We start from the raw sequence: 13,892 nt of genomic DNA, 5'->3' as shown, positions 1-13,892 counted from the left end.
TAACTTTTGTAAATGGCAGTAAAAACTTGGATGTGCCAGTAAATTTGGGGTGTCGCGTCAATAAATTTCAATCTGGTAGTTTGGGAACACTGGTCCCTCCGTACTGGAACTTGTCATGAAACACCACAACTGTGTGAGTATCCATAGTTGAAGCAGCATCCATTCTTCCACTACCAGGTGCACACTTGCTCAGGGGGCAATGAGGTTGAACTTGTTCATGTGCTTTACTACATGCCATTACCCTGGAATTAATATATGGCCCCCACAGCATGAGAGGATCTCTATAGTCAAAGTGTAAGTGCATAAGTGCATAAATGCTAGTTTATAAACACAGCTTCACAAACTATGTCAGCACAATAACGATGAAGACCCAACTCTTGGTCCTGGCAGGTAGGGCAGCAGTTTGAAACCTTTTATTATATTAGTTACTCAAATTACTAATGTAGCACCCTCTAGTGAGTTAGGTGCTAGAGGTTAGATTTTTCTATAGAGTAAAAAAATCGTGTTGAGGACAGTTAGCACCACAACTATTTCTACATCACAGGGGCCCAGGGTCCCTGCCCGCAAAAGGCAATTCACTAAGGCCTGGCTGAGTTAGTGTCAGGCCCAACCTTGTGGTGCTAGCTGGTCCGGAAAATTGCAAGTGAGGTGCTGGAGAAGTAACGGTGTGCAGCAAGTGAAGTACTGGATGAGTAATGGTCTGCAGCAAGTGAAGTGCTGGAGGAGTAAGGGAAAGAGGTCTTAAGCAGGAGTGTATATAGTAGTCCCAAGCTAGTTATACTGAATCTTTCTGGGCATCCCATAATTTGCCTTTTCCCATCCAAGTTCAATCCCCTCAATAAAAAATATAAAAAAAAACAAACAAAAAAAAAAACAAAGCTTATGGCCTGTTCTATGTCTCTGAGTGCCTGAGAGATGGATGTCGGGCTGGGCAGGGTGAAGGGTGAACCACAATATTCAGCAGCCCCTATGGGGGTATGACTACACTAACATGATGTATGGATGGCTTCTGGCAGCCCTGCCAACTCTAGACAATGCCTGTGTTGACTATGCAGCAACCCAGCCCTGAATAACAAGCCCTAAGCTAAGCCCTAATATCAGTTTTGTCTGAAAATCTTCTTCACTCACCTGCTGTAGGATGTACTACTGGCAGAAACCGGTAAATCTGGAACAGGTCTGTTTCTTAATATGAATGATCGAGTTGGAACTCTCTTTGTTTTAGTTTTATGTACTTCACCCACATCCCTTGTTCCATATAAATCATTTTCAACCATGGATCCTTGGAACTCAAAAAAACTAGAGTTCTTCGAGTCAGTTTTTTCCCTGAAATCCAGTGTTGCGTCATATTCAGATATTTTGGATTGTTCAGGACACATGTCCTGGTCCTTATCCTTGGAGTCGGTAGAAACACCTTCACCAACTGTCAAATAATCTGTTAAATAATTTGTGCAGTTTTTGTTGGATTCAGGTAGGGCATTAGCCAGTACACTGGTCTTAAACAAGTTCTGTTCAGAAAGCAGCACGTTGTTGTCATGTTCTAATAATCTGTCCTCACTTGTCTTCACTGTACCAACACTGTCATCCTCGGGAGTCCAATACTGCTCCAGTAATTCTTGTATCTTTTTAAGAATCCTTTTCCGATGCCCAGTAAGCGATATTCCCATTGTTTGAAGTCTTTCATGATTTAACTGCGTACAGTCTGATATTGTTCTGTAGCCTGCTGTCTGAAAAAGCGGATGATAAATTTCTAAATGGATATCAGTTAGCATCTGGTCAACATCGTATTTATTGTTGGTTGTCATTATGAACTTCTAAAACATAATGCATTGTCTGTAGACAAAGGCAGATGTGTTTTCTGTGAGTCTTCAGTACCTGGAAAATAAAAACATAAATGCGCACTTATAAACATGCATATACAGTGAATAAAAGAATAAAGAGATAAACAAGTAAGTTAATCATTCTTACGCAGCTGGAAACATGTTCAAAGAATAAAGCCTATTTTATGCATGCTTAAAAATAAAACATTAGAGAGAATTTACAATGCGAATAGAAACTCTTGCAGACCCTTGTAAACATTAGCAAGACCTTAGCTCTTTAGATATATCAATTTACAGGAGCTGGTACTGCATGTAAAATCTGTAAATATGCTTCCTAGTCTTTTGCAAAGGCAAGAACCAGCAGGAGGTGGAAACCACTGCAGATGTTTTAAGATAATAGAATATTCCAATGTAATACTAAATTCTTTAATACATGTGTGCCCTTTATTTTCTTAAAGTGGAACTTCACCCATAACAACTTGATAACAAATAATATTCTTTAGCAAGGAACATACATTCCACATTAATAATTATGCTACCAAAATGAGTGTGTGCTGTAAATTGCTTCCAGCATTGCTTCTGTTTCTTCTTGCTGGAGGCGGCCATTTTGCTGAAGCCCAGAGCCCTTGAACAGCAGTAAATCATAAAGCAGAACCTGAGGACCGGTGTCCTCAGCAAAACTGTCAAACCATCAAATGACTGGTGTCATAACTGATCATTTGTTCTGCACCATGGCAGTGGCAGAACAAACAGAAGTAAGCTACCTTGTCTGTAAAGGATAAGGGGAATTAATTCCACTTTAAGGCGGTCAGCAGATCGGCCTCTACAAATTCTGCAGTGCCTAAAAATACCTAAAAATGGAAAGCAGCTGAGCATGTGCAGAGCTGGATGAGACAGTGTATTACTGTATTTTAAACATTATAGGCACTTATTTGTAATGTATTAAATAGCTAGACATGCAAAAGGAGCCAGCTCGAAGTGATCTAGCAGGACTTCATTTTCTGACAAAAGTTTCACTTTAAAGTGGATAGATAAAAATTCAATCAGTGCAAATAAAACTAAAACAACATGCCACCTGAACACTTATAGATATTCACATAAATCCATAAAAAAATATAAATTAAAAAAGAAGTGCAGTGCAATAAATCAATCACACACATATATATCAAAGTCCATATGAAAATACAAGTGAACCACAAGTCTCAGATAAGGTAAGCAGAAAGTAATCAATGTGTTGGAAAGGAATCCGGGAGCACAAATATGAAGTGCCAGTCCCTCCACCTCCAAAATACTTGCTCACCTCATGTATTAGACCCCTGAGCTAACAGGCGGTCACAAGAGCAGATCCCTCACATGGGCAAAGTACAGCAGAAACCTGAAATTCCAATTCTCCAATACGATACACCAGGACCAAACACCACGACTATACAAATAAAAAAGAGATCTAAGTGCTTTCCATTAAATCATTCCAATGCTTTATTGAAACAAAGATTCAATAACTATATCCGTCACCTCAGCCAAAGAGAGTCCTTCTGGATTTTTGAAACAAAGGTTTTAACAACTGAAGGATTGCATGTAGACGTAGAGATTTAAATTGTTTTGTTTCCAATTTGTATGTTTTTTTAAAAAAATTTTTACATTTTTGTGTTTTTTATTTTTATGTATTTTATATTTTCTATTCATGGATTTGTTTTGTTAAGGATGACAGTGGGTGCAGATAATGGTGTGTATAGGAATTTTTTATTTGGGTATTTATCCTTATGAATTTTTAGGGATCATCATTGAACTCATTTTTATAATTTAACATTAAGTGCTGATTTTTATATGTGTACTTATGCATTAAGGCTCTGAATGGGGCACATTAGTGGCTCTACTATTTATCCTGTATTTTAGGAATATAATACATTTTTCTACATATTGTTATAAGGTGCTGATAGGTGCCTTGATTGGGTTATTTTTCCCTTTTGTGCTGTGGCATAGGACTGCTTGCTTCAGATTTCCTATGCTGTTTAACAGGAGGCTTTTCTGCCTGTCTGATGCTTGTAGCGCTTACACTCGTTAAGCCTTAATGAGTTAAAACCATACAGATGAGAAGACGAATATACCTGGATATCCTTAGATGTCAATTCACTATATACCTCTATTCCTCATACCTTCGGACTAACAGCACTGAGTCACTTTTTATCTGAAGATCCATATATGAGTAACAGACAAGCTTCCTTTATCCTGGACTGTGCAAGGTACTGCTTGATGCATAACTATTTTGTGTTTGATGATCAGTACTACTTGCAGGTCCAGGGAACAGCTATGGGTGCCAATTTCACGCCCTCTTACGCAAATCTGGCAATGGGAATGTGGGAACAAGGATATATTTGGCAAAATAATCCATACCACAAGCATCTTATTTTTTATGGACGATTCATTGACGACATTATAATCATCTGGGATGGTGCAGATGATGTTGTCAGTGATTTTGTCTCATTGTAATAATAACCCATATGGCCTTAGTTTTACCCATGTTGTGGATAAAGATAAATTAGCATTTTTAGATCTTGACCTTTACCATACCAATAATGAAATACATGCAAAGAATTTCTTCAAACCTACAGCAGGAAATTCTTTATTACGTTATAAGAGCTGTCATTAAAAAAAATGGAAAGACAATATCCCCAAAGGACAATTTTGTCGACTACGGAGAAATTGTACTAAAAAAATCAGATTACATGGAACAAAGCCACCTACTTAGAAACAAACTTAAAGATAAAGGTTACCCTGAATTGTTAGTTGACCAGGCCCAAAAACATTATTTACAACATACACCCTTGGCCCATTACAAAAATTATGAAAGTTTTGATCAATCTGGGCGTTTTATCACCAGATTCCATACCGATTTCTCCAAAATAGAGGCAATCTTCAAGAGGCATTGGCCAATTCTTCTTGAGGATCCACACCTCAGACCAGTTTTGCCCGATTATCCCAGAATTACTTATAGGAAGGCTCCCAATAATAAAAATAAAATTGCACCAAGCAAATTAAAGTCATTAAAGAAAATCGCACCAGCACAGGCCTATATGATTCCGCTTAAGGGCATGTTTCAATGCAGAAAGGCATTGTGCAAAACTTGTAGTTTTGTCGAACATGGAAAAAAAACAGTTCTCCACAAAAGGAAAAACGTACGTGCTGGGTGATTTCTACAATTGCGGTTCTGATTTCGTAGTATATTGCCTCAGTTGTCCCTGTAATCTTATGTATGTGGGGTACACCATATGCCCGTTAAGACAAAGATTTGGCAAACATAGGAGAAAGATAGAAGGAGGTAAGGACAAGCACAGTGTCCCATGGCATTTTTCTGAATATCATGCTAAATCTACAGAAGGTCTCGAAGTATGGGTCATAGAGCAAATACCCAAAAATCTTCCTGCGGCAGAAAGATTTTATAAATTATGCGAACGAGAGACCTTCTGGATCTATTCTTTAGACACTTTAAACCCTGGGGGAATTAATGAAGAGTTGGAAATCTCTACCATTTTATAATAATATTAGTTCCTGTTTCTGTATCCCTTTCTAAAAAAAATACTCTTGATGATCTAATATAGCAATAATTTTATTAATGAATACATATATTATATATATATATATATTTGTAGTCATCTACCGTTGCCAGTGGTCCTACAGTCTGTCAGTCCCTATATTACTAATATATAATATCACATACATATCAATCATTTCCATATAAATAGTGTAATAATTCCTTTCCCTGCTCCTGATATATTAACTTTAATCATATTTATGTAGATTTTAAGAATTTCCCTAACAACATCCAAATTTACTGTGTGTACATGTATGTGTAATTTTATATATTATATCTAATTAATATATTATATTATATATTATATCTAATTAATTAATTTTTTTATATTATTTTATTTTATCTCTGATATATATATATATATATATATATATATATATATATATATATATATATATATATATATATATATATATATATTTTCTGTAATATATGTGCATATAAATTTATTATCCAGTATCTAAGAAAAGTGACTATAATATAGGCAAGTTATAGTGAAGCATAACACACATGCACACTGCAATTCCCTTTTATCCCCTTGTTTTAGATGCCATAGATACATTTCTGTTGTATTCATATGGTCTGCAATATTAGCTCTAACCATTAGGTGGCAGTGCTGCATAAGCACTTAAATAGGCTGCACATGATCCATTTACTTTAGCTTGAGAAAGGAGCGCGCCCCACAGCGCATGCTCTGAAATGCGTTGCTTAATGGCAGTACAGCACATACTGTTGACTCTGCACTCCAGCCCTCCATTTTACTGCCTGGCTGAGTTGCAAGCCTCCTTCTGGATTGTGTTTGAATCCCAGAAGTCCGCAGCAAACAGACTAGCCGACAGCATAGAGGAACAAGGCTTTCTTCCACTGTAGACTGCAGAGATCATCCATGGCTCTTACTGGAATCCCCTGCGCTGGACAAACATGTTGTTACATGTGAGTATTTTTAATGCTAACTTGTCATTAAATATTACAATCTTACTAAGAGGCGCCTGTTGCTGTTTCTTTTCTCTTTTACATATTGAAGTGGCTTCACCTCCCCCTACAAGGCTGCCCTGCAAATAGACTGTATATCTCTCACAAGGAGCTGTAATTTGCTCAAAAGGACTATTTGAGGATTTGCATTGTGTTTTACATTTTATATTGAGACCTGCACTGCTATTTGTTGTTGTATTTCTTAATGAGTCCGGGGCTGTGGTATTTTCTGCTCGTTTCCGGCGTCAGTTGTTGATATAGCAACAGAGCTTTTTTAAATTATGTCGGGTAACGCCGTAGCTCCACCCAACTGAGCAAGTTCTGGTGAACACGTACGGGGGGAGGAGCTACGTTCAGATGACGTCACCCGCTGCCATACTAAGATATTACACAGTGCAGTGTCCTGGGTTATGGGCCTGTTTTTAGTGATATAATCTGAGTAGAAATCTTCATTTCAATAAAGCATTGGAAGAATTTAAGGGAGAGCACTTAGATCTCTTTTTTATTGGTATAGTCCTGGTGTTTGGTTCTGGTGTATCGTATTGGAAATTTTAGAATGACCAGTTTCTGCTGTACTTTGCCCTTGTGAGGGACCTGCACTTGTGACCGCCTGTTAGCTCAGGGGTCGATTACATGAGGTGAGTGAAGTGAATATTTTGGAGGTGGAGGGACTGTCACTTCATATTTGTGCTCCCGGATTCCTTTTCAACAAGTGGATACTTTTTGCTCACTTTAAAGTGGTACTTTAGTCAGAAAACTAAGTCAAGCTAGATCACTTCAAGCTGTATATGTAAAACATTAAAAATAAGTGCCTATACTGTTTGAAATCCAGTAACACATTGTCTCACCCTGCTCTGCACATGCTCAGTTGCTCTCTATTTACTGCTGTCCATGGGCTCTGGGCTTCAGCAAAATTACAGCCACCGGCTAGAAGAAACAGGAACAATGCTGGAGGCAATTTACAACACATACTAATTTTGGTAGCAGATTTATTAATATGGAATGTATAATGTAACATTATTTTTATCAAGTTGTTATGGGTAAAGTTCCACTTTAAACTGGAACAAAACCCATCATTTACGGTTTCTAAAAACACGTATATTCTTGGCATGCCAGGAATGCTAACTGTCACAATGGTTGTGCTTTCAACCAAACTGTCAAACCATGAAATGGCTGGTGTCATAACTGATCACATGTGCAGTATCATGCCAGATGGAAGTTGCAAAAAAAACATAGGCTAAGATGGCAGCTTCCTTGGCTGAAAAGGATAGGAGGGTTTAGTTTCACTTTAAAGTCATTTAATATCCTCATTTACAACGGCAGATACTTAACTTTCTTTTGCTCCTCCATTCATAGCTTACACAGGGCTGAAGAGATGACCCACCCTATGGACAATTCTGGACAATCACAATTTTATCAGCACTGTCACTTCCTGTGAGTCACATGTTTATCCATGCCTAGAAAGACCTGATTCTTTTTCATTCCCAGATAGCTAAACAGAGCCGCGGGGGGAAGAAAATATGGCTTCATGCTCCTGGGGATTCTGATTCCAACATCAAGGGACTAGGCTCAGACTGTGACAAAAAATAGGCCTTGGCATTTTAGACTGAGCAGCCCATGACATGGTAACTGGCCCCTTCCCCACTCTCCATCCTGATGTATCCCCTGGGAGAGGGGAGGGGGAGACCGGCAGAGCTGCTGGGGGCAAGGGGGGCTGGGAAAGAGCATGGGGGGGCCAGAGAGCACAGGGAGGAAGTTGGAGATAACAGGGTGGGGAGCAAAGGGAGAGCAAAGGGGGGCCGGAGAGCATGGGAGGGAGGCAGAGAGAAAAGGGGGAAGTGGAGAGCACATGGGGGAAGCGGAGAGCACGGGGGGTAGGTGGAGAGCACAGGGGAGAGGTGGAGAACATGGGGGAACCAGAGAACACAGGGTGGCCCAGAGAGCATGGGGACTGGAGAGCCCAGGGAGGGGGCTGGCGAGCACTGGGAGGGTCAGAGAGCACGGGGGTTCAGAGAGTACTGGAGTGGCCGGAGAAAGTACGGGGGGGAGATGGAGAGAACAGGGGGTGGGGGCTGGAGAGCACGGGGGGTCAGAGAGCATGGGGGGGGATCAGAGAACACAAGAGGATGTCAGAGCACTGGGGGGAGGCAGCGAGCATGGGAGAAGAGGCGGAGAGCACAGAGGGAAGGCGCAGAGTACAAGGGGATGTTAGGGAGAAGAGGGAGATGTTGGAGAGCACAGGGGAGAGGCGGAGAGCACAGGAGGATGTTGGAGAGCACAGGGGAAAGGCGACGAGCACAGGGGGATGAGAGCACAAGGGGATGTCAGGGAGCAGAGGGAGATGTTGGAGAGCATGGGGGGTGTTGAAGAGCACGGGAGAGAGGCGGAGAGCACAGGGGGATGTCGGAGAGCACAGGGGGTTGTTGAAAAGCATGGGGTGGAGGCAAAAAGCACAGGGGAAGGTGTAGAGCACAGGGAAAAGGCAACGAGCACAGGAGGGGTGGAGAGCACAGGGGAGAGTCGATGAGCATGGGGGGCTAGAAAGCAAAGGGGATGTCAGAGAGAACAGTGGAGATGCGACAAGCATGGGGGGGGGGCTGGAGAGCACAGGGATATGCCAGAGAGCACTGGGGGGATGGAGAGCACACGGGACATCAGAGAGCACTTGGGGATGTCAGAGAGCACTGGGGGGCCAGAGAGCACAGGAGGATGTTGGACAGCACAGGGGGATGAGAGCACAGGGGGATGTGGGAGAGCACAGGAGGATGTTGGAGAGCACGGGGGGAGGCTAAGAGCACAGGAGAGAGACAATGGGAATCGGGGAGGGCTGGAGAGACTGGGGGATGTTAGAGAGCATAGGGGGATGCCAGAGAGCACAGGGGGAGAGGCAGAAAGCATGGGGGGTGAAGAGCACAGGGGAGAGGCAACAAGCTTAGGGGGGGCTGGAGAGCACAGGGGAATGTCTGAGAGCACAGGGGGATGTCAGAGAGCACAGGGGGATGTCCGAGAGCAAAGGGGGATGTCCGAGAGCAAAGGGGGATGTTCGAGAGCACAGGGGGATGTTGGACAGCACTGGGGGACACAGGGGGAGAGCTGTCGGAGAGCTCTGGGGGGGAGGCGGAGAGCACAAGAGGGCAGGATAACACTGATGGGGTCAGAGAACACTAGGGGGTAGGGAGCACGGGGGGGAGCACAGGGGGGGGTTGGCAGAGGGCACAAGGGGGAGGCAGAGAGCACAGGAGGAGGGTAGGCAGAGAGCACAGGGAGCAGCAGAAAGAAGCTGGATAGGAGGAGCGTATATAGAAGAATCAATCTCTCCTTTTCCTCCAGCAGCCTCCAGAAAGCCCACATGCTTTCAGGGGCTGCAGGAGGAAATGGAGAGATTGATTATATATATGCAGCCGCTCCTCCTATCCAGGCTCACGGGGGGGGGGCGCACTCACGTTCTTTCTGATCAGTGGTGTCTGCGGCATGTGTCTCCTCTAGCTCCTCCCCCTTCACTGTCATGCCCTCCAGTGCTGACAGCGGAATCGAACTGGCAGCTGGGTGAGCAGTGTGGGCTCAAGAAGCAACCCAGCTACCTTGGGCCCCACAAGGATATGCGGTCCGGCGGCCCTAGCGCACCAGGTAAGTGCCCGGTGTGCCCTATGGCCAGGCCGGGCCTGCAAAGAACTGAATAGGTTTGGCTACATTTCTCAGCAAATAAATATTCTTTTAAAGCGGTATTTAACCTGAAATTATAACCTGTCTTATATTGTAGCTCATCAATTCTTAGATGTGATGTCTGCATTCGTTCTTTTTTAGGCTTTCTTTCTTTTATTTTCGCCTGGTGATACTGCAAGTAAGTCAGTTTTTCAACAAAACAAGCTGTCCTGCAGATGTAGCAGTTGTAGCAGTTAAGAGGCTTAGACAATCAATTTACCATTGACAGGGGTGTTTACAGTGGTCAGTTTTTAGTTATGTTAAGCCTTTATTCAAAAAAGGGAAACAAACTGTTTAGTGTATCTAAATTTGCTAGTACATCTAATCAGTAGCGGCCACAGGGGATAGGGGCCATCCATACGTCCGGCCCCCTAATCTACATGCAGGGCGCCGGACGCATGGATTCCAATGGGGTTTTTTGTTTTTTTGAAGCATGTGATTAGAGCCTGAGGCTCTAATAGGCTTCAAAAAAGGGTGGGCTCGGGGCGCAGCACACCCACTTGTGTCATCCTCATTCTCCTCCCAGCCAATCAGGCAGCCCCTATTGGCCAGGGAGTCTTAGGACTCCCTGGCCAATCGTGTCTCAGGACACTTCCTGTTCCTGTACGGGTGGTTGATTGCCGCCCTTGGGGGGGTTCATCTCCCACGGGGGGGTGTTGATCGTCGCTGTCCATCTCCCGCTTGTGTGCAGGGGGGGGTGTTAGTTTGTGCCGCCCCCCATAAAGTTTTGAGCACCAGCCGCCACTGTATCTAATACTCCCCTCAACTCCAACCCAACCATGCTGCTATCCAAAAGTGTCTCTGTTGCCCCCTCATCCAGAATGGAGGAACTCTAATACAGGAGGTGTGTTACTGGGCAGATCACCAAGTGAAAACAGAAGGAGAAGGCCTAAAAAAAGAAAACTAATGCAGCCACCACATCTAAATGATTGGTAAGCTGCAGTATATTACATTTTTTATTTTGGTTTTAATACCGATTGAAAGCTGAAAATCCAGACAAAATGATTTTCAACTTATAAGACCTTGCTTATTATACAAGTAATACAGTGTGGTCACAAACTGTGAACTGAACAAATAATTAGAACTAAAAACACAAGAAGAAAGCACATGGGCATAGTGTAGCAAATCTTCTTTAATTGAAAATAAAGAAAAGAAAGTCACAGAATAAAATTCTTGCAGAGAAAGCAAATCATAGGGGATCACAGGTAACAAGGAACCATTACTATACCACCAGTGCGAGTGTCCAACTAGAGAGTGGTGTGTGGATTGTACTTCAGCATTGCAACACAATCACATCTCACCCAACCTTCCACTTACTTCCACTCTCTAAGTTGCCTTGGTCAACTTCTATGCAGATTTAGGAAACCTCTGTCAGGAACATGTGTTCAAAAATCTTTTCCCCCTTCATCAGCCTGGTTACCAGTCATCCCTTCTGATATGCTTTCTATGCAAGTATTTTAATCTGTAAGAGAATTACTTTGACCTTTTTCAATTAAAGACGATATGTTATACCATGCCTGTGCACTCTCTTCTCAGGCTTTGATGTTTTACATTTTAGGAGTACCACTTTTAGTCCTTCATAAGAGCTGCAAGGCAAAGGTTTCTGAGCACATCTTTATATATGAACTGACTGTGGCTTTATTCAGAATAATTTTTCCAAGAGTGCATTAATGATGCATGGTTTAATCATTTGTTATAGGGATTTAATAATCAGGTCCCTTATTGCACCATCTTTTTACTTTTGCAATTCAGATCCAGTTTATACTTTGTATTCAAATGTTTGTAAATTAATAAATATAAACACAATTAAGTCATAATCACTGGCAATCCCTTTCTTCTTCTGCCAGCAAGCCCCCCAAGAGATGGATTGGCAACATTGCGCAATGCAATAGAGACTTTGAATGGCTACAATGCTTGATCTGGGGTTTGGGGGTATTTAATTTCCCATGTATACACATTTCAGACACGTATATGTGTACTTCTTTATTTACTTTTTCTATGAATACGTAACTGGGTTTAAGGTTATCTGAAATTTAGCTTTGTAGAGTAACTCCACTTTTGTGGACATTCTCCTCTGGGTGATTTATGTATATTGAAAGGATTTTAACAAACTTTGTTGAAGATTCCTACCCTTTGCTATTCTGAACAAATATATGTTTGTTTGTTTGTATACACATGTGAAATGAATGTGAATGGGAGTTTTTTCTTAATTATCAATCAGCTGCTGCACTTGTAGCGTTCTACGGAGGAAAGTTGCAGGGTCTGCTTCAATTTAATGAGCAAAAAAGAATTCTGGTTGGCCGCACACCCAGTAAAATCACCTTTATTTCAGCAAGTCCATGAAAACATGTCCAAATACACAAATGGAAGTGGACAACATCACCAGCTAATGCATTTCCTGTTTCCTTAGCGTTTAGTCAGCTCATCAGTGAGCTATGACTAAGCGCTTCTAAGCGTGAAACGCGTTACCTGGTGATGCTGTTCCCCTCTATTTGTGTTTTTGGACATGTTTTTATGGACTTGCTACAAAAAATGTGATTTTACTGGACGTGCGGCCAACCAGAATTATTTTTTTGCTCATTGGATTCCATAATGGACAGGGCCAGCACCTGGTCTGTGTGTTAGTAGAGGTGGAGATGGGAGACTGACCTAGAGCAATGTTCACACACATCTCTGCTTCACTTTAGTTGTGATTTCTCTTTATGAGTATCTCACTAATGAAGACATTTTTGTTGAAGGGGATGCCCAAGATCTGTTTAACTGCAAGCCACCTCTCGTTCTGGGACGCCGTCATATGACGGCGTCTCAGAACGGCCACTCCCGCAAGCCCGCTGTAGCGCGCAGCGTGGTGATCGTGTCCGCACAGTGTTGCTAGGACACGCTGCGACCCTGATTTCTGTAAAGAGCCGCGTCCACGGCTCTTTAACCATGTGATCAGTTGTGTCCAATCACAGCCGGTCACATGTAAACAAGGCTCCTCGCCTCACACTGACAGAGTGTAAGGAGAGGAGAGCCGATCATCTCCTCACAGGGGATAGTTAGGAATGTAATCAGGGCACTGATCATCAGTGCCCTGATTACAATATTGCAAAATAGTGTCACAAATCAGTAATGCCCATCAGTGTCGTCCATCATTGCCACTTGTCAATGCCCATCAGTGCCCATCAGTACCACCCATGCGTGCCCCCTATCAGTGCCCACCAGTGCTGCCTATCAGTGCCCACCAGTGCCGTCTATCAGTGCCCATCAGTGCCACCTAACAGTGCCCATCAGTGCCACCTATCAGTCCTCATCAGTGCCACCACACAGTGCCCATAAGTGCCGCCTCATAAGTGCCACCTCATCAATGCCCACCAGTTCTGCCTATCAGTGCCCATCAGTGCCGCCTCACCAGCACACATCAATGAAGGTAAAAAATTACTTCGTTATAAAATTTACTGACAGTAAAAAAGTAAAAAACTTTTTTTTTTCCGACATTTTTGGTCTTTTTTTTGGTAAAAAATAAAAAACCCAGCAGTGATTGAATACCACCAAAAGAAAGCTCTATTTATGTAAAGAAAATTATAAAAAATTTGGGTACAGTGTAGCACGACCGCGCAATTGTCATTCAAAGTGCGACAGCGCTGAAAACTGAAAAATGGCCTAAATTATACAAACAATATTCAAATAAGATCAAAAGTAAAAGAAAAAGTGTCCATCCAAACAAATGGAAAAAACAAAAAGGAGGTAAAAAAACAGCGTGAAAAAGGCATTTATAGTTCAAATATGTGATAAATCCACACAAAGAGAAAGTCCACACAACACGAGGAAGG

General features: G+C 42.4%; 2 protein-coding genes across 3 annotated transcripts in view; one reads left to right on the top strand and one right to left on the bottom strand.

Annotated features, from left to right (window-relative positions):
• Positions 1–13,892, bottom strand: part of ARAP2 (ArfGAP with RhoGAP domain, ankyrin repeat and PH domain 2) — a 604,561-nt gene that overhangs the window by 577,498 nt on the left and 13,171 nt on the right. For both annotated transcript variants that reach the window (XR_012237041.1, XM_073608952.1), the window contains exon 2: positions 1,129–1,872. Coding sequence is in view for 1 of the 2 variants with exons in the window: in XM_073608952.1 (XP_073465053.1) it covers positions 1,129–1,802 (674 nt within the window). In the remaining variant the exon portion in view is untranslated. The remainder of the gene's footprint in view (positions 1–1,128; positions 1,873–13,892) is intronic.
• DTHD1 (death domain containing 1) overlaps positions 6,191–13,892 on the top strand; it is a 187,747-nt gene continuing 180,045 nt past the window's right edge. The window contains exon 1 of the mRNA XM_073608971.1: positions 6,191–6,339. The gene's annotated coding sequence lies outside the window, so the exon portion shown is untranslated. The remainder of the gene's footprint in view (positions 6,340–13,892) is intronic.

This window comes from Aquarana catesbeiana, linkage group LG01 (assembly GCF_042186555.1).
Source record: "Aquarana catesbeiana isolate 2022-GZ linkage group LG01, ASM4218655v1, whole genome shotgun sequence".
NCBI classification, from domain to species: Eukaryota; Metazoa; Chordata; class Amphibia; order Anura; family Ranidae; genus Aquarana; species Aquarana catesbeiana.
Note: the sequence above shows the minus strand (reverse complement) of the source record. Positions and strands in the feature narration are given on the sequence as shown.